The sequence below is a fragment of the Pholcus phalangioides genome, unplaced genomic scaffold (genome assembly GCF_987345545.1).
Source record: "Pholcus phalangioides strain wild (caught in Gottingen) unplaced genomic scaffold, Ppha-v1.0 ptg000001l_1, whole genome shotgun sequence".
Lineage (NCBI taxonomy): Eukaryota > Metazoa > Arthropoda > Arachnida > Araneae > Pholcidae > Pholcus > Pholcus phalangioides.
Window position 1 is genome coordinate 28,566,284 of NW_028301594.1, and position 19,647 is coordinate 28,585,930.

Genomic DNA, 19,647 nt, shown 5'->3' on the forward strand with positions numbered 1-19,647 from the left:
TACCAACTCAAAGGCCACAATATTCAAATTGCCCAATGATTAAATCAAGATTTCATACCACATGCATATCGTAAACATTACTCTGGGACGAATTTCTAACGAATCGATGAATGCTGGAAAGTTTGGTGCATATATTTGTGTGACCCTAACGTTTTTGACGACAGAGATATGTGAGTTTCAGGCTACCATCTGTCTTCCATACTGGAAGTTGAAAATTCCCGAATTTTCGTGTTTATGTGTTAAGTGTCTCGTTGAGAAGGTCTGTCTGTTCTGTGTGGAGAGATTTTTTCCGAATGGGAAGATTCCAGACTACTGAATCGTGTTTACTAATAACTTTTGCATAATGCTACTAACTACTAATCTATTAAAATTACATAAGAAGCTGGGGCTTGCTTACCTGTAGCAGTTATTATGGAAATTATTGTACGAAGCATAAGTGAGATGAACACCGAAACCAACTCCCACGGAGAAAAATACCTGCACAGCTGCGTCCACCCATACCTGCAATGAAATGCTTCAGCGGTTATTTCTAATCAATTTCACGGAATTTCATACATAGAATAGACCAATGATGGGCAAACCTTTTAAGGGAAGTAAGCCAAAAAAAAACAGAGAAATAAATATTTTGGTCGGCCAAGATATATTCGAGAACTGGTTGGTTTCGAATTAGAATTTTTATGCTTAGAAATGAAGTGGGGGAATGTGTGTTGTACACTTTGAAAACTGCCACGGTTTCATCGCAAATAAGGGACAATAGTTTATCCTTTACAACTGCGGAAAAATAAATAAGTATATATTTTAATAACTTAAATGCATATGTGTTTCATTTTTTTTCACAAAAAATCAAGACAACTGAATGCAAAATAAAGTTTTTAATTCTACTTCTATTTGAATTCTCACAATTATAGTTTCCGTAGGAACACCCCTCCCCAAATAATTTTTTTTTTAAAACGTTGAAATTGGAAATTTTTATACTATTATTTTGAAATTTGCGGCGGGGCCGTAAAGAGTCTCAAAGCGAGCCGTAGCCTGCACATAACCAGAATAGACGGTGAGAATACAGCGCATGCAGTTCGTAAAAATGAAATTGTTCAGAATGCAGTGGAATCATAGGCGGAGATAGACTTGGAGATCTGGGGGGGGGGGGGGTCACGATGATGATGTCAATGCATATGTACATTAGATCAGTCAACTTCACCTTTCACATTAGTCAACTTCACGCCCCCCCCCCCCGTATCTCCGCCCATGAGTGGAATAGAAAACTAATCTGAAGCATTGTTGTTCTCAATCGCCATTCATCTGGAAATATTGTAATTGTTCTATGGAATATACACACACACACGTAAAAAGAAAGTTTACCTGCGAATGAAGAAGTTTCGAGAAATCTGGCATCAGGTAATATTTGACTCCCTGCAAAGCACCGGGCAGGAAAGACCCGCGTATCAGCAGGATCGTCAGTATGAAGTACGGTGCGGTGGCTGTCACCCAGACAACCTGCCAAGAAAAATATTAAGAAAAAAAAGTGACTGTCTGTGGGTTCTTGCTATTGCCTCGTAAGTGGATTTGGTGGATTTGCCACACAACAAGAGCTATGTGAGCTATGGTGAAATAATATGGGATATTTTATACATTTTTCGCCTCAACCACACACTTTACACGTAAAAAGTAAATGTGTAAAATTTGAAATTATATGCTGAAATTTTTTTGAGCATATAATTTCTATGGCGGAGCCCCTTGGGACTATCTTTTTAAAAAATTTATTTACCGCATATTTAACTGATTTTTTTCCAAATTTCCCGTACGCACTGGCGTATTTACAGGGCGGCAAGTTCATAGGGGCAGCAAATTTGAAGAATGAATGGCCGAGGAAAATTAGTAGAATTTAAAAAGGGCGGCAAAATTTGTATTTTTTAAAAATACACACGCACGTAATCACGCCTATGATTATTAAAATTTTTATAACCCTAAATAAATCCGCCTCTGCCGAGCAGTGCCGTCTTAATACATGGGCCTCTCCGGGAACGGCCGGGAGCTTCAAGAGAAGGGGGGGGGGGTCATGAAAAAATGAGATCCGTTTAAAATTTTCGAGAGTGTGTAAATTGGTATGTACAGGCATTTCTAGCCAGGTAGGGCCTCAAAAATATAATTTTGCCACGGGGTCTTTGATGCTTTTAAGACGGCCCTGCTGCCGAGAGAGTAAGGGACTAGATCAGTGAGTGACCTAGAGAAATTAAGCACTTGAGCAGGCAAAAAGAGGGACTTGGAACTTGAGAAAGCATGTGAATGAATAAAAGAGTGACCTAAAGATTGAGGGACCACGTCAGTGAGTGACCTAGAGCGTGTGCAAACATGTGAAAGACCAAAAGAGTGATTTAGAGCACGTGTAAATGATCGAAAAGTGACCTATAAAGCAAGGAACCATGTCGTTGAGCGATTAAAAGAGTGACTTAGAGCATGTGTAAGTATGTGAGTGACCAAAAGAGTGTGCAAGCATGTGAGTGACCAAAAGAGTGTGCAGGCATGTGAGTGACCAAAAGAGTGTGCAAGCATGTGAGTGACCGATACAATGTGCAAGCATGTTATTGCACGAGTGGGGGGGGGGGAAAGCGGATTATAGCACAGAGGGGCGAATTCGAGGAAAGAATACAGCAGAGCATCGATTATCCGAAACAATTGGGGGACTGGGGGTGTTCGGATAACTGATTTTTCGGATAACCGATCATGCACGGAAAGAAATTGTACCAGTGTAATAGGCACAACACGAAACAAACAAACAAACAGTGATATTAAACACAGAACTGTATACATTTTACATCACTTTGGGGAATATATCATTTGGGGGGGGGAAGTACTTGCGTCCGGTAGCGGCATTTCTACATGGCACGGAAATTTGAATTTGTCGACTGGAACTCCTTCGGTTAACCGATGTTTCGGTTGATCGGTATTCGGAAAATCGATTGCTTTACTGCAGTCAAGAAAATTAGACTAGAATGGGCGGAAGGCGGCGAAATTCGTGTTGCCCGCAGGCGGAAAAACCATAAATGCCCCTCTGCCCGTAAGAGGCCACGGAGTCCCGGTTGAGAACCGCTGGTGCACCACTCACAAGAAAGCATTAAATTTTCTCCCTTAAAATTATGGATATAAATGGATGCTGTTTACACGTGTTTAATTGAAATAATACATGGACACAGCAATTTAATTGATTACAGTGGTTTTCTTAATTAGCTAAAAAATTGTTAATTAAGAGTAAAATTTACAGTTTGCTGTTATCTATAAATTGGTAAAATCTTGCTTAGGAAAGTTGAACAGTTTTTATCTTGAATTTTATTTCCAATTCCTTCCGTTGCGATTTTAAACTTTCCTGACACAGGGTACAACAAAAATGGCGACACGACCGCAGAAAAAATTGCCAAGTCCCCCCATCAAGGGGTTAGCGCACCAACCTCTCGATGAGTATAAAAACAAGTCTGCCGTTCGGAATCGGCAATAAATTGTAGGTCCCGGTCTAATTAGCCCTCGTGTGCAGAAAATGGCCGGGGTGCGACAAAAATGATTAAAAAAAAAGATCAAATGATCAAATTGTTGCGATTTTATAAATCTCTGGACACGCAAAATTTCAGCAGCTATCAACTGTACACCCCTCCCTCATCTCGAAGACACCCTCCAGCTTATTTTAATTTGCCCATGTGGTATGATTGTCAATCCATTGCTCCCGAAATGCATATTTCATCAGGTCTGCAATCAAAACAATCTCCAGGTCACGAGCTGCTGGTAAAAATATACATTTATTCGCGTGTCAGCGACCAGACAACAAAAGAACCGGTTAATGGACGCCGAGATTGTTACAATACGTCGAAATTTTACGAGGATTATATTATTCTTTGTCGTAGGAAAAACGACCCTTGGCTTCGGACGCATTTATCTACTGGTCACGTGCGGCTGAGTCATGTCATCGTTATATCGTTTGCTATATACGTGCCATACATAGGCTCTACTAGCCGGAGCTGGTTATTATTATTATTCAGGTTCTCCAGCAACACCAAGCTCAACTTCTTCGTGGACAGCCAAATGTACCTGTTGTTGTTTTTGGGCTTGAACCCGTGACCTTCAACGAGGTGAGATTATCTGAGATTCAGTCAAATATTCAATTACAGTGCATCCCCGCTGACGGTCGTGAGCGCGGGAAAACGCTTCAAACGGGAAATCTCGATGATTATTAGTAAAAGTTGGGACTACGAAAATAAGTCGTAAAAAACGTTCTAAGGGTAAACATTATAAGCGGGGATTCACTGAATAAAATCTTACGGCAGGGATACACAATATCCTGACCACGGGCCAAATACAGTCCCCCCCCCTTTCCCCACAAGGGATTCATTCCGGCCCACGAAAGGTTTTCTAGTGGAAAACTATCAAAGCAAACACGTCACGTACACAAAAATATGGGAAATCGAGATCACGTCAGAAAAATATTGGACATCCCAAATTATCGATAAAAAAGTGGCCGAAAGTGTGCAAAATTTGCCATTTATCACCGTTGAAAAATCGCTAATGGCGGGAAATAAAGAGCTGCAACAAATCGCAGTAGATTAAAATGTAATTGGCGAAAGAAACTTTTGGTTTGACAAATTATGAAAAATGAATAATAAAAAGATTATAATTAATTAAAACAACTATAATCATAATTATCGTGATATAATTTACAAGTTATCATAATATTGGTCCTTGATTTCACTGAAGAATAAAAGTCCAAGAAAAATTCAAAAGCTTGAAAATACGGGGAAAAAGCAAGACATTTTTTATAAAAAAAAAATTGGGACGAGACCGAAATTACAGAAATGATCCGTAAAATGAGGGTCATATAGTCAACCTATACACATTAGTTTCTGGCCCGCGAGTGATAGCAATATCACATATCTGACCCGGAAGGGTTGTGCACCCTCTGTATAAAGGAATACAAATGATTTTGAATATCCAACGAAATTTCGAAAATTTATATAATGAGTCTTCATTAATTATTTTAATGAGTAATGATTATGCAATACCGGGTGTGGGAAAGGGTGTATTTATCTTATTTGTTGGCATCTTCTTAAAATACAGGGTGTTCCATAAAGTCGTGAATAATTTAAAAATTCATGAAAATGGAAGAAATTGGCATATTTGGATGCGGTTTGCTGAAAAATTATTCTCAAGGAGGATTTTTTTCGTATAGAAAAAAAAAAATTAGTTTAAACTTCCGTTGGTAGAGAGCGCTGCACGAATGCAAATGACCAGAAATATGCAAATCAGAGTCCTATAAAATGCAGGGTGTGTGATTTACTACCCATTTCTGAATTTTGCTGTTACTGGCGCTTACATAAGGTGAAGTCCACATTGGTGGATAACGTAGCTTACCACTATTGGTGAAGTCATTTTTCCTCAGCTATGAATCACCGGCCGATCATCTACGAACGTTTCAGACACTGAAGTAGTTGCAGAAATGTTCAGGTTCAATCAATACCACTGTACTGGTTTTTAGTGGTATCTATCGACAAAACTCGAAACTAACGTTTTTCGGCTACCTCTTTGGTAAGAATAACTTATCGCAAACCACATTTAGATGCACCAATTACATCTGAATGAATGACGCCAGAACTTTGCCACTGGACTTATCCCGTTGCCGAGATCTCTTCCAGACCAGCTTTGCGGCAGTCTGGAACACTTTAATTTGTCAAAAAAGAAGAAAAAAAAAAAAGAACGAACAAAAATTTTTACATTTTCCCCGGACAATTGGCTACCAATTTTTATGAATTTTTAAACTATTTATGAACTTATGGGACCCTATATTACAACATATGATATGATTATTAACATGAATGAAATATTTTTAAATATATTGTATGGATCACTGGTACCTTTCCAGATGATTTGACGCCTTTGAAGAGGGCGAAATACAGGATGACGAATACCGAGAAGACGCACAGGACGAGCTGCCACTTCGGTGCACCTAAATCGTCGAACCCCGTGCTCAGGTGCCTCTCCAACACTGCTCGGCTGCGCAGGGTAAAATATATGAACCATAATGAGACACATTAATCAAAAGATAAGGAGAAAGATTAAAAAATAACGAGAAAAAGAATTGAAAAAATACGTGGTGAAAAATTTCCCTACTCTGGGGAAAAAAAATACAACGACCCGTTCCACTGTGGATGGGGCGTCGATATAGCGTTCACAAAAATGGACATCGACAGGTGATTATATCAAAATTAAAACAAAAAAATTTAGCTCTAATTTCACATTTGGACGAAATAGAAAAATGATATAATTTTCTTATAATTTAAGCAGTTGCAATCAAACTTTACCAGGTTAAAAAAGAAAATTATAATTTCATGTACACGCCTATGCACCGAATTCTCAAAAATCAAAGGTCGAGCACTGATTTTGTGCCTCTTTGTAAAAAAAAAAAAAAAAAGAGGCCGGGCAACGCTGAGTCAGGACGTTATATTGTATTCAATGGTCTTCGTAGGTCGTTATATTGGGAATAGGCCAGGAAGAAAAGAAAAGTCTTTATAATGTAGAGATGTAAGGTGAGAATATTCTCAGAGAACGAATATATTCTGAGAATATTCTCCTGGATGTAAAAATTGGGGAATAATCTAGAATATATTCATTTTTCTTGAAAACAATTTAAATTTTTTTACTAATTTTGTTTATATTTTGAAATATAAATCAGTTTTCATTGTCGGAAACATTTACAACAAAACAATTTTTGGTATAATCACCTCGAGATATTCTCAGAATATTCTCCAGGTCATGATGAGAGGTTTTAAAAGTTTGGTTATAAATATTTTAGAAACCATTAGATTAAAACCTTAAAAAATTATTTTAAAATTAGATTCAGAAATAAGTTCACAACAAAAAAAATTAAATCAAAGTTGATTGATAAAGGAAGCTATTCTTATACAATCACCTTCATTCTAAGAAGATAGAGAACTGTTTTTTTTTGAATGCACATACACTTAAATTCTGTATCACACATTTCTTTGCAAGTTGTGCAATTCAGCCATGTTGGTTTAATTTTCTTGCTTTCAAACTTTAATATTGTGTCCTACAAACTTCAATATACCCATCTTCTTGACGGGAAGAAAGAATATTCTCTCAAAGGACTAATATTTCTCGAAAGTAGAAACAAAAATTAACGTTTTTTTTCTCTATATTATAATGAGATGATGAACTTGAATTTTTATTCAGATCATGCGCTATGACATGATATCTTATATAATGGGTCCAGATTCAGATAAAACTTTGCCATTATAAAGGATCAATCATATATATTGCTGTCCCGCCCCTAGAGGCATACAGCGGGCCATTATAAAGGATAGGCAATATATTCATAATTCACTTGTTAGTTCAAAATAGTCAAACTCGGTTATAACGACATCTCGGTTATAACGTCAATAATTCTGGGTCCTGGCTGATTCTCATAGGTCAGTGTTTTCTCAAAGTGTGCGTCGTGTGTGAAAAAATTTCCTACAGTGAGAAAAAGCAACCCACACATTTATGGCACCAGTGTCTGAAAGGGTTAAGAATGAATGAGCTATAGTGCTGTAATATATTTGTGTTTCTATGCATTTTTGTTGTGTTCTTATGTATATTAATATTGTGTGTCTATACATTTTCGAGATTTCTATATACTCAGGTTGTTGCTTTTTGCATATTTATCATTTTTTCCATTGTTTCAATGCATGTGTACTACTATGTACTGTAAATGTGCAATTACAAATAAAACTGGATCCAATCCAGCTTTTTTTATGGTCAGATTCGTGTTCAGCACACCAAATTATATAGGAATCGACTGTTTTTATTCAGGACGCAGAAAAAAATTTCAAAATTTGTTGTATAGTGTTATTTGTATATTTAGGTCTTTAAAATGTCAACCTTGGTTATAACAACAAAATTTCACAGTATGTTCTTCACCGAAAAGATTTTTCAACAGAACATTAATATAAAAATTTCAAAAACTTTATAACGTCGGTGAAAAAATTAAATAAGTTTCCAATTTGATATTTCAGACAAATGCGATGCTTGAAAATTAAAGTTTTATTTGTCTAGTGGAATTGAAAAAATATACGATTTTAAATGCACGGCTTTTTTCTAATTAAACAAAGTAAATTTATGTTTCGGTGGAAATTACATTTATAGTTCGTTACGGCTTCTAGACAAATTTTTGTGTTTTTTCTTCATTATCTCGCCAAAACAAATTTCTTCATCATTTCGACGAGAAAATAATTTATTATTTCTTCATTATTTCGTCAAACGTACTTTATTATTTCCTCATTATTTCGACAAAAAAAACTATTATTCCGATAAAAATTGAGTATTCCTTGAGAGCAATTTTCGTTTCATTTCTAACGATTTCAGTATTAGCTCGTCGATATTTTTTTACAACAAACTTAATTAAAATATTTTCTAATACCTTCTGTAGCAATATTATTACTATTTATTGTTAAAAAATATAACTACAGATATATTCATTTCTTCTTTTTACAATAACAACATTTGCGGATATAACCATAAAAAAAAAAAAACTCTTTATATATGTAAGTAAATTACAGAATTTCACGAAATCCATATCCTCTACCAAACTTTAATGAGTTTCAGGAGGCAAAAAGAATCAATTTTTACGATTTATTACAAAGAAAAAAGATGGCGAATAGAATGATATCGTGCCAATCTTGATCAAGTTTTATATGTGTAAAAAAAAAATTGAAAAATACAGTATAAATTACATAATTGCTTCGCCATTATTTTTCAAGGTTTCGTATCAATACGGCGAGAATAACAATAAAAATAAATATCTTTTATTCGTCGTAAAGAGATCGCATGTTAAAGCATTGTGTCTTTAATGGGTATCTATTAATATCAATGTCATTTATTAGCATAATTGCGGCTGGTCATTCAACATACTAATGTGTGTGAGTTCTGTCCTTTGCTTCTTTCATTCATTGCCTCAATTTAAGGTTAGAAATAAGAAATGTAGGAAAAAAAAAAGCAATAATAAGTAACAAGATCTAAGAATGCAATTTATTAGACGGCGGAACAATTCCAAGAAATAAGAAAGAATTTCTTTTTATCGTCTTATTACGAGGAACAAAAGCCTATTTTGTCCGAAAAGATTTAAGATCCCATTTTGTCTTGCATTTAACGTAAAAAAAAAGAGGGGAACACGTCAGTGTGTGTGTCTAATTAAGAGGCTCTTAGTTTCGGATGCTTCCGAACAAATTAAGCGCTTTTAAACGAGTAATTAAAGAAGAGAAATAAGATTTTTTTCTTCTTTTTATTATTATAAATCCCGGATGTGTCTTTTCCGGTCCCTAACTAAAAGGGATTTCAGTCAACGTACCTTATTAAGAGATAGAAAAGATGCCGGCGTCGCCTTTTGCGCAACTTTAGTACTTTCCGTGCTCATTAATTGGAATTAAGCTTAACGAACGGAAAACGGACGACGAAGACGGAGAAAATAAATGCCGACGGATTTTTCACTCCATGGCCGGATTTTTCTCTCGGGATGGAGGAAGGAATTATATTTGTTTATTCATAAATGGATTATCGAGTATTAACTATCGACATTTCCCGGGGAATATGGCAACATTTGCATTTTGTCAGCGTGTTGAGAAAGATTGAAGAAGAGACCTTGATTTTTACGGCAGCTTTCGGAAGCAATATTTGAACATACTTGAATTCGATTCTGATAGCTATTGTTAAAATTAAGTAACCATTGTCATCGAAAGATTTTATAACTTATTGTGTTGTAAATCTTTCTTTCTTTTTTTGACAACTTTGATAAATTTATTGAAGTTGTCCATCGTTTATGCGTCCATGTATTTATTGGGTGGAACAGAATTGCAATATAAAGTAAAAAAATACCTTAATATGCAGCGTTCTCATTTTTTTTGTACCAGGGACAAGTAAAATTTATGAAATATTTCGACCGACCACTTTGTTGATCAGTGTGGCTGTATGACACCTGTATTTTAACGGAGCATTCCTGTATTTTTGTTTGGACCGAATTTTCTTCCGTGTTTTCAACTAAGCTTTCGGCATTTCAATCTGTTACATTTAATAAAATTGTGAATGTAGATAAATTATCTCATAATTTAGAAACTATGATGATTTATAAACTACTATGATTGGGAATATGAATGTAAATATCAATCTCACACAAATTTGTATAATTTTTCACTTTTTTTTCGTAGGATTACTGCATTTCCATTCACTGCGGTTTTTAGTAGTCCCTCATTCACCTCTCATTGGTGATTTTTACCGACTTATGGCAAAGTTTTTGGGACGATGGCGATGTCCTGTAGTTTGCTGTATTCAAGATCCTAGTTTTCCGTGTTTTTTTCTTCACCAGTTTTGTGATCACCAGGGGTTTTAACGTTTAGAAATATCTTAAATAAAAATTCTTGACTTGAATAAATAACTTAAATGGAAATTAAAAATAACTTTTTATTAAATAACTTGAATGCATTATTTTTCATTGCGTAATAGCCCTCAATTTCAGTAATTTCAGCAATAATTGGCAATTTTATTGAGAATTGCATGTTTTGGCGACGATTAGAGATACTATTCCTGTATTTTTCTCGATGAAATATGGTCGCTCAAAGTAAGAGAATATATACGCATTACAAATATCAGTTTCATAACTGAATAATTTTTCATTCAATTAGAATTAAATTATCAAATCTACCAGTGGATCTTATGCATCACCGTCACCGACCACTTCTGATCCGCAGAACATAGGTTGAGAAACACTGCCGTAATGTAATTTGAAGTGACAAAAAATATCCTAATTAATCTCGTAATGGGAAAATGCATAGATTTTTCTGGAAGTACTAAACAAACCTTTCTCGATATCTCTCGAAATATTAAAGAAATACATCATGTAGTATTGAAATATAAGAGTAGTTTTCTTCAAAAACAATAAAACAAAAAGTTAATTTCTTACAAATATCAAAATTTGAATAGTGCACTGCTCTTAATTCTCTAAAATTCTGTATGTGAAAAAAAAACCCCTTAACTTCAAAATGCTAAAGAAACACCCTAATTTTGGCGAAATATTGAAAATCGAAATGATAAAAGCGATAGGAATTTTCTGAACTACAAAAGAAATTGAAATAAGGAATGAACTCAATGCATTTTAGAGTAATTTCTGAAGATTCGATACGAATTATACACTATAAATTTTTTTTAATGAAACTAATTTTAAGTAGTTTTATCGCAATAGTTATTGGCGCAATCTGAAGAAATATACGATTTTTCTTATACAGTATTTAGTGTATTTTTTATTTGTTATTTAAAAGGGAAAAAATATCAAGTGTTATTTGGTAGATCTCGATGGAAAAATTAGATTATTACAAAATAAATTATGAGAATTAATTTAAAGTTAATGGCAAAAGAGCTAAAGAAAAAAAATCTTACTCGAAGAACTCGAGGGCAGGCGAAGTCCTGTTCTTGGGCATTCCGTCACCATCCGTTCCGTTTAGAGCGCTTTCGTTGTAGCCCGTGCCGCCCCAACAGAATTCCGTGTTCCACTCGTTGCCGCATCGCAACCAGGGAAGCTCTTCCGTCATCGATGACACCATGAAATATATGGTCCAGCCGATGATGACGTTGTAGTAGAACGAGACGTACCAAGAAACCAGCACCGAACAGAAACCCACGCCTGCGATTAATAAACGAATTATTACGGCTTGGAAGACGTTCAAATTCGTGCATCTTAAGCAATTCAAGAGGAATATCGATAAATCAGGTATGTGTGAGCAGTAATATGGAAGAGAGATTGGGATCAATAATTTGGGATCGTTTAAGGACTTCGTGAAAAATTTCACAGTTCTCTTTCTTTTTCATTTAAATGGAAAAGGTATCTTATTTAACATCCTTTTATATCTAAGAAAAACCATCTTATAGTACATAAGTGCCAACGCTTGAGATTTTGCAGCCTTATGGAAATCTTTAGATCGGAAAAACCAGATTATTCCGATTTTTCGTATCTTAACACATTTGCATTGGGCTATTTTTTCTAAAAATTATATGTTTTATACTTAATGTTATTAATAATTATTATATAATATAATAATGATATTTTTATTATAATTAAATAACTACTCAATGTCTCACTTATATAAAGTGATGTAAAGATATATCGCTTTATATAAGTACTGCTTCACCCACCATGAGTGTAACACGAAAATTCTCGTTTCTCGATGCAACTCTTATTTTTTAAAAGCGAGAATTCTCGTTTCCCGATTCCTCTTTGGTGTTAATAGGAATATCCTCAAAGTGTGTTTTGCAAAAATTGAAAAGTCCCTCAGTCCTACGCTGATCATGTTTCCTCTACAAAAAATACGGGAAATCGCAAATTGTCGTCAGGTATGATGCCAAAAATGTGTGAACGAAGTCACCAATTATTGTGAAAATCGCAGAAAAAAAAAATTCCAATAGTGGGAATCGAAGAGTTCTACTGCTAATCAGTAAACACCGGATTAAAATGAATTCTACGGGAGAAAAAACGTTTAGCATGACAAATGTGTGAGCTAAAAAATATTCATAAATATTTATACATAATTATCATAACATAATTTATAAGTTGGGAAAATAATTTTAATCTTTGATTCCAGTGAACAAAGATTCAAGTAGGCTTCGTCGAAAAAACGGGAGATCTTTGTCAAAAAAAAAGTCGGGAGGTAAATACGGAGGTAATGCCTAGAAAACAGGTCATGTGGTCACCAACCATTGGCTATCACCAAAAAAACCCCTTATTTTCCCCTCTTATTTGCTTCACACATTTTCCTCGGCTAGAAATATTTCAGGACGTGACAAACTAGAGATTTTTCAAATCTGAGAATTGGCAACTATGCATACATTTTCATTAACTTACTTTTTCTGCAAAAAATGAGTTTTAAAACAATAAATTCAACGGAATGTGTAGATGAAAGCTTTTAAATACAAGGTGCTTTCCATAAGAGCTTGGAGTAAAATCATACAAGAAACAAATATACAGTAGGTACAGGAAAAAAAAAACAACTATTCTCTTCAAAATATCTTTGACATTATCCCTCAGATGATATGCAATGGTTCCATTTTTGAATCGACTTTCCAAAGCAAGTGGAGAAGGCTTTTTCCTGGAAGCTGTTTCGGTGAGAACCCTACTAATACTAAAATAACTAATAATTCTCCCTTAGTAAGCTTTTCATACTGGAAACAGCCAGATATCGCATGGATCCGGACTGTGGCATGATTTTAATATTGCATTTACATATTACTACAGATATCGAGAAAGCGTCGTGAACTGGTAGAAATTTCAGTTGTGCAGCGTTCACTGAGGCAGTTTCTAGAAAAAAAAGCCTTCTCTACTTGCTCCAAAACGTGGATTGAACGATATGGGACCATCGCACATCATGTGAGGGAAGATATTTTGAAACAGAATAAATTAGTTTTTTTTGTATTCATGTTTTTTCCGATTTTTTTTTCTTACAGAACACACCTTGTACAGCAGCACCCGTTTCGGCACAAAATGTGTGTGTGTGTGTGTGCGTGTGGGGGGGGGGGGTTTAAGAGAAGCACTCGGTGATTGCAAATAGCTGACTCGGAGTTCCCATGAGTCCCCTGTAATGATTAGCCTGAACATCACAAGTTGCTCAGTAATCATAGCTCGTTTGATCAAGCCAGAAGCTATGGTCTGAAACAGGGGAGCAAAACCTTTTCAGTCCGCGGGCCAGAAACTTGTAGAGAAAAAGTGACCCATATGACCCGTATTGTACGGGATATTTCTGTAATTATTGCCGTCTCAACTTTTTTTTTTTAATTAAATGCCCCCCCCCCCCCACTTTCAACAAGGCTTAGTTGAGAATTTTTGAAATCATATTTTTTTTTTGTCAAATTATATTTTAACTTGCAGTACCCATCATTTTTCGCGATTAGTGATTTTCAGCAATTTTAGCGATAGTTGGCAACTTCACTTGCCCTTGACAATTCTAACTGCTATAACTGGCACCTTTACTTATCTTTTGAAATTTCGTTGGCTATTCACGTACAACATTAGCAAATTTACTTGCCTTTGACATTGTTTTTGGTGGTTACTAGTAACTTTTCTTGCCTTATGATGGGGCGTTTGTCGTTGTTTCCTTCGTTCTGATGATGGGTGAGTACATCGAAGACCCCCTTAGTATAAAATAATAAATATTCCGAGTGAAGTCATTTAAGAAAGGTTTTACTCTGGAGCGAAACCGACGCAGAGAGAGAGAGAGACATCCAAGAGAAACACAATTTCTCTCTCTCCCTTGTTGTATCCACACCTGAATCCATCGCTTGGAGGAGGATTTTCACCGTTAAATTGATTGAGCTTTCGGCTAATACAATTTATGTGTTTCGCATCTCTCTCTCTCTCACGGTCCTGTTCTATCTCGAACCACCAGTAACACACTTTTCTGGAAATCTCCATTTTCCAACCCCAAAACCCTTTCTCCATAAAATTAATTCCGTATATATATATATATATATATATCTACTAGTAGTAGTAGTAGTAGTTCCCTCTTGCATTACCGTTAATGTACCCCGGCTGGCATGTTGGTTGGCGTGTGCGCAGCCGAGCGAATTCGATTAAGGCCCGGAGTAGTAGCAGCGGGTCGTAAAACCTGGTTTAAATAAGTTTCTCTCTCTCTCTTCCCACCATATCTCTCTCTCTCTCTCTCGTCTTCCTTTGCATGTGGCTCTGGCAGTTAACTTTGATTTAGGATTGACATTAGTTGTAAATATTCCCGGCCCGTGTTGCATGTGAAAGAGAGAGGGAGCTCATCTTCCTCATACTTTCCCGCAAACTGGTGTGGATAACGTTATGTCCGTGCACGAGCCGGAAAGGATTGATAGAGCCGCCGCGTATGCGGAACACTATCACAAATATGACTGAGGAACACGAAAGCCCTGTTCATCCTCGATTTGCAACCGTGTAACTTTTCGACCCGATATCATAAATTTGTGCGGTCGTGTCCAGTGTTTACCTAACCATGAATGTTTGGCGGAAGTATAAATTCATCAGCGAATCTACCTAGAGGACCTCTAGTAAATGGCTAGACCGAGAATGATAGTTTTCGTTATGTGTCATGAACTTCTGCTGTAAACATGAACACCAGGTGGTTTTGCAGTTGTGAGCAGTCGTTCTTTGTAGCTTTGAAATTCGAAAGAAGATGACGGGCTGGACGAAAGTGGAGTGTCGTGTGGTTTTGAGCTTTTAAAACCAAGCTTCTCAAACCAACCTGTCTTCTATGTGTGCAGCGAAACTCTCTCCACAACACCCCTTCGGGAAAATACAGTGATATGAAATTTGTCTCTTCTTTTCTTGCAGACTTTCATTTTCTGTGACTTGGGTTGATTCGTCTTCGAACACCTTGTTTTGAGGGGGGGGGGGTTGTCATTATGTCGAAATAATAAATCGATGATTTATGTCAAATAGGCCTACAGACACAAATACAAATACAATGCCACAACAGGCAAAATGCCCAATGAAGTGGTAAAGAAAAAGATGCCCATAACATTTCCATGCTCCATTTGAGACAGTATCTAGTTGCAGCCCTAGACAGATGGCACCACCTACTGAACACAAAACACACTGAATGCTGGGCACACACACCCAAGCTTCACAAACACAAATCTGACATATCTCCCATATTATTGTCTTGTCTCAATTCTATTCATACTTTGGAGAATTCCGTTTTCAAAATTCTTCAGCATAATTTTACGCTGTTTGACTGTGCATGACTTTTGCTCTTCTGAGAAAGGATGTGAAGCACCCACGGTAAACAAACTTTTCAACTGTTGAATGTTGATCCTTTGATCATTTTTGTCGCACCACGGTCATTTTCTGCACACGAGGGCTAATTAGACCGGGACCTACAATTAATGGCCGATTCCGCACTTCAGCCTTTTTTTTTATCCTCACCTAGAGGTTGGTGCACTAACTCCTCGATGTGGGACTCGCTGCGATAGCATTTTTCTGTGGTCATATGTCGTCGTTTCTGTCATACCCCTGTGTCAAGGAAGTTTCTGACAATTGCGAACAGGGTATCGAACTCGCGAAACCTCGAAACATGCTTCGGCAATTTAGGCGAGTATCTTATCGACCTAAGCTACCGCGCCCACTTTTCAACTGTGGAGATGGTCTTGAAGAATGATGTACAAAAGCTAGTGTTGGAATGTCAAAATACCTTCTTCTTGTATGCCAAACGCCCGTAGTGCATTAGCATATCTTGAAATGCTTACAAAGGTATTTAAAGGAGTTCTATCATATACTACTCAATGATAATGCCATTTTCGGTGGTTGATGAACGGCGAAAATCTTTTTCAGTTGAGAATTTTCCTCTCTGAGATTATTTGCACGATCTGGAAATGAAGAAACGAGTGGACGCGATAAATTTCTCAAAACAGTCACAGGTATCGCAAGAGAAATTATAGCGTTATATATTCCGCTTTCGTCCGACCACCAGTCTTTAAAATTTTACTGGTGAAGTACGACTGCCCTGAAATACCAACCACCTGATGTTCATGACGTTCATGATTATGGGATCATTCACTCACCCATACAGTCACTCACACTCATTTACTCATACGGTCACTCATATGTCACTCACTCATACGGTCATTCATATGTCACTCACTCGTACAGTCAATTGCACACTCACTTGGTCACTCATATGTCACTTACTCATACAGTCAAATACACACTCACTTGGTCACTCATATGTCACTCACTCATACAGTCAATTGCACACGCATTTGGTCACTCATACGGTCACTCGCTCACTCATACAGTAAATCGCATACTCACTTGGTCACTCATAGTCACTCACTCACATGGTCACTCATCGAACCACTTGGTCACTCACGCAGTCACTCTTACGATCTGGGCAGGCCAAATTTCCGGATCCCATCAACCAAGGAGATACTTAACACCCGTTTCAAGTATGCTCCTGATGTAATAAAGTTCAGCAGAATTTGGCTAAAGGAAAAAAAAAGGCTATTGACAAATTTTCTGATCGAAATGATATTTTCTTACCTTTGAAAAGTGGACAGATTTTCCAAATGCTGATTGGCCCCTGCCTCACGTACTGCCCCAGTGCCAACTCCATATAGAAGAGTGGCATCGCTCCGAACACTAACATGAGAAGGTACGGGATGAGAAAGACGCCTGCGGGGAAAAAACAAAACGAAAACAAAAAAAAAAGTTATGTTTGCAACAATAAAGAATCAGCCTACACGTTGGCTTATCATCATTTTTGCAGATTTGAAATTATAATTAGAACAGTCCCCCAATATGGAGGACAAGTGCATTCGTTTTTCTACTTTTTACAGACGTATATAAAGGGTGCATAACAAACAGGAGGTATGACATTTTACTGGCGAACCGTTGATCCTAGAGGTGTACTTCCAGTTGGAAAAAGTTTCCAAATAATGTGTAGTACTCAGATATGTCATTCATGTTTCAAGGGGTTGTATAGTTATTAAAATAGAAAAAAAAAACTTTTTATGTGGTCCCCGTGTGCCCCAAACCCAATTAGAAGGTTGTTGCCCTGTTTCTCCCGATGCCAACGAAAAAAAAAACATTTCACGTTTCTAAGTGCAATATTCACTGAAATATTCGAATTCAAAAAACAGAGGAAAGTTGAGAAAAAACAGCGTTAAACGCGGGTAAAACGGTTTTCCCGCATTTAATGCTGTGGCGAGTCTTTTTAAACGGTGAGATCGGATCGGCACTCGAAGTTTTATTGGCGTCACCAAATTTTATAGGGGCGTTGCGTCGTGCTATCGATACTGATGTGTTCCTGTTTTCAGTGCTTTGAAGTAGTTCTTTTTATGGATGTATACATCTACTGGGTTATTCTGAGGATGAGGAGCCACGGGCCACAAAAGTTTGAGAAACATTGCCTTAAAAAATGTGTTTATGCTGAACGAGACTGCGATGTAGAGGCCCACACCCTAACTCAGAAGTATTTTGAAACCTGTTATGTGGGAAAGAAAAACTGAATTGTGTAGGTTCTATACGTCCCGTTCGATCAAACGGGACATGTGGTCATCGTGATTTCAACCGGACTTTTTTTCGGATCTAGTTATAAATCTGTTATTGTTATCAGAAACTGTATGAGTCCCACTGTAATCACATTAAGCGGTGTGAACTATGTGTATATTTTTGAATATTTAAATCTTACCTCCGCCGTTCCTGTAGCAGAGGTAAGGGAATCTCCAGACATTAGCGAGGTCGACCGCGAAGCCGATGATCGACAGCAGGAAGTCGGCTTTCTTGCTCCACGTGGGCCTGCTGTCTCTGCGGCCTTCCTGGTGGTGACCGTGGTCGGCCGTAAGCCTTTGACTCGCCGCGGCCGAGGAGTCCTCGTCGTCGTCCTCATCGGCAGCCGAGTTCTTGCTGTTGTTCGACGACAGCTTCCTCTGGATGACGGACACAACCGTTTCGGTGGTGAGCGGACGGACCTCTCCGTCCGAGGACTTCCTGCGACCTTTACGGTGTCCATCTCTCAGAGGGAGGAGCTCCTGGTTGGCGTCTTTCGCCGGGGCAGAAGTTTCTGTCGTCGACGGGAGGGCGTTCAGCTTCACCGGACACAACACGTCTGCAAAACATTACATTGTAGTATTATCAAAATAGAGTTTTTATCATTAGAGTTTTCTATCAGAATCAAGCATTGGATTCGTCAGAACGGTTGTTTTTTACCTGCGGTCTTTGGCGTACTGGACGACGAATGATAACCGTTGTCCTTGTTTAGAAGTGGCTGTTGCTGGTGCTCTGTGGGTGGTCCTTGATTAGAAGACCTGTTGACATAGTTTTCTGACAGTGATGGCTGGCGACTAGTCCTTTGTTGTTGGAGCCCAGATGCTTCTTGGTTTGCATCGCAGGGCTCCTCGTTATGGTGGATGAGGGATGGAACTTTCTGCTGATGTGAGGGCTCCGACGATGAAGATGACGATGATGGACGCAAGGACAGCTCCTGATGCACGGGCATCGTACAACGATCGGAATTAAGAGTTCAAGCAACGCCGCTTCTTCATCGAGCGGCTGTGGTACCGCTGCAATTCGGGCATCTTTCATTCATCCAGCAGCACCTTTGATACACACAGGACAGAAAAAAATGATAAAGACATTTCAGTATTGGGTCTTAAAAGAACGCTTTCAATACCATAATCGTGTCCAGATATTTCAGCGATTTTCAAACACAATTCTAAGACATTGTATTCGAAGGATTCGGTCTAGAATTGACTGAAGGTGTACATTATTGAAGTTTGTCTGTTCTGAGCTGTCAACGGCCTTAATTACCAATCAGAAAATTACGAAACTGTGGAAAGGTATCAATATAGTAATGGGAGAAAATTTTCGAAGCCCCTTTAATCCTTAGGCTGCGGGAATAGTCGGAGAAAAGCTGCTCTCAGTACGGCTTGAGTAAAAAAAAATTTTTTTTTTAGTTGTCTTTTGTGAATGGTAAATGGCAATCAAACTCAGACTTGGAAATTGAATATAATCGGGAAAAAGGTGTAGTTCAAACAAAGAATCTGAATTTGAGAGAATCCACAATCCCTGGCAAAATGGCATTGGGGTAGGTAAGCACTCTA

General features: G+C 37.4%; 1 protein-coding gene across 1 annotated transcript in view; it reads right to left on the reverse strand.

Moving 5' to 3' along the window:
• The window catches only part of LOC149090277 (sodium-dependent dopamine transporter-like), a 67,743-nt gene that overhangs the window by 15,444 nt on the left and 32,652 nt on the right, over positions 1–19,647 (reverse strand). Inside the window, exons 2-8 of the mRNA XM_089233759.1 lie at positions 18,755–19,143; positions 18,237–18,653; positions 17,087–17,218; positions 11,458–11,701; positions 5,892–6,030; positions 1,360–1,494; positions 398–501 (exon numbers count right to left, since the gene is read on the reverse strand). Of these exons, the coding sequence (XP_089089885.1) occupies positions 398–501; positions 1,360–1,494; positions 5,892–6,030; positions 11,458–11,701; positions 17,087–17,218; positions 18,237–18,653; positions 18,755–19,043 (1,460 nt within the window). The 5' untranslated portion in view covers positions 19,044–19,143. The remainder of the gene's footprint in view (positions 1–397; positions 502–1,359; positions 1,495–5,891; positions 6,031–11,457; positions 11,702–17,086; positions 17,219–18,236; positions 18,654–18,754; positions 19,144–19,647) is intronic.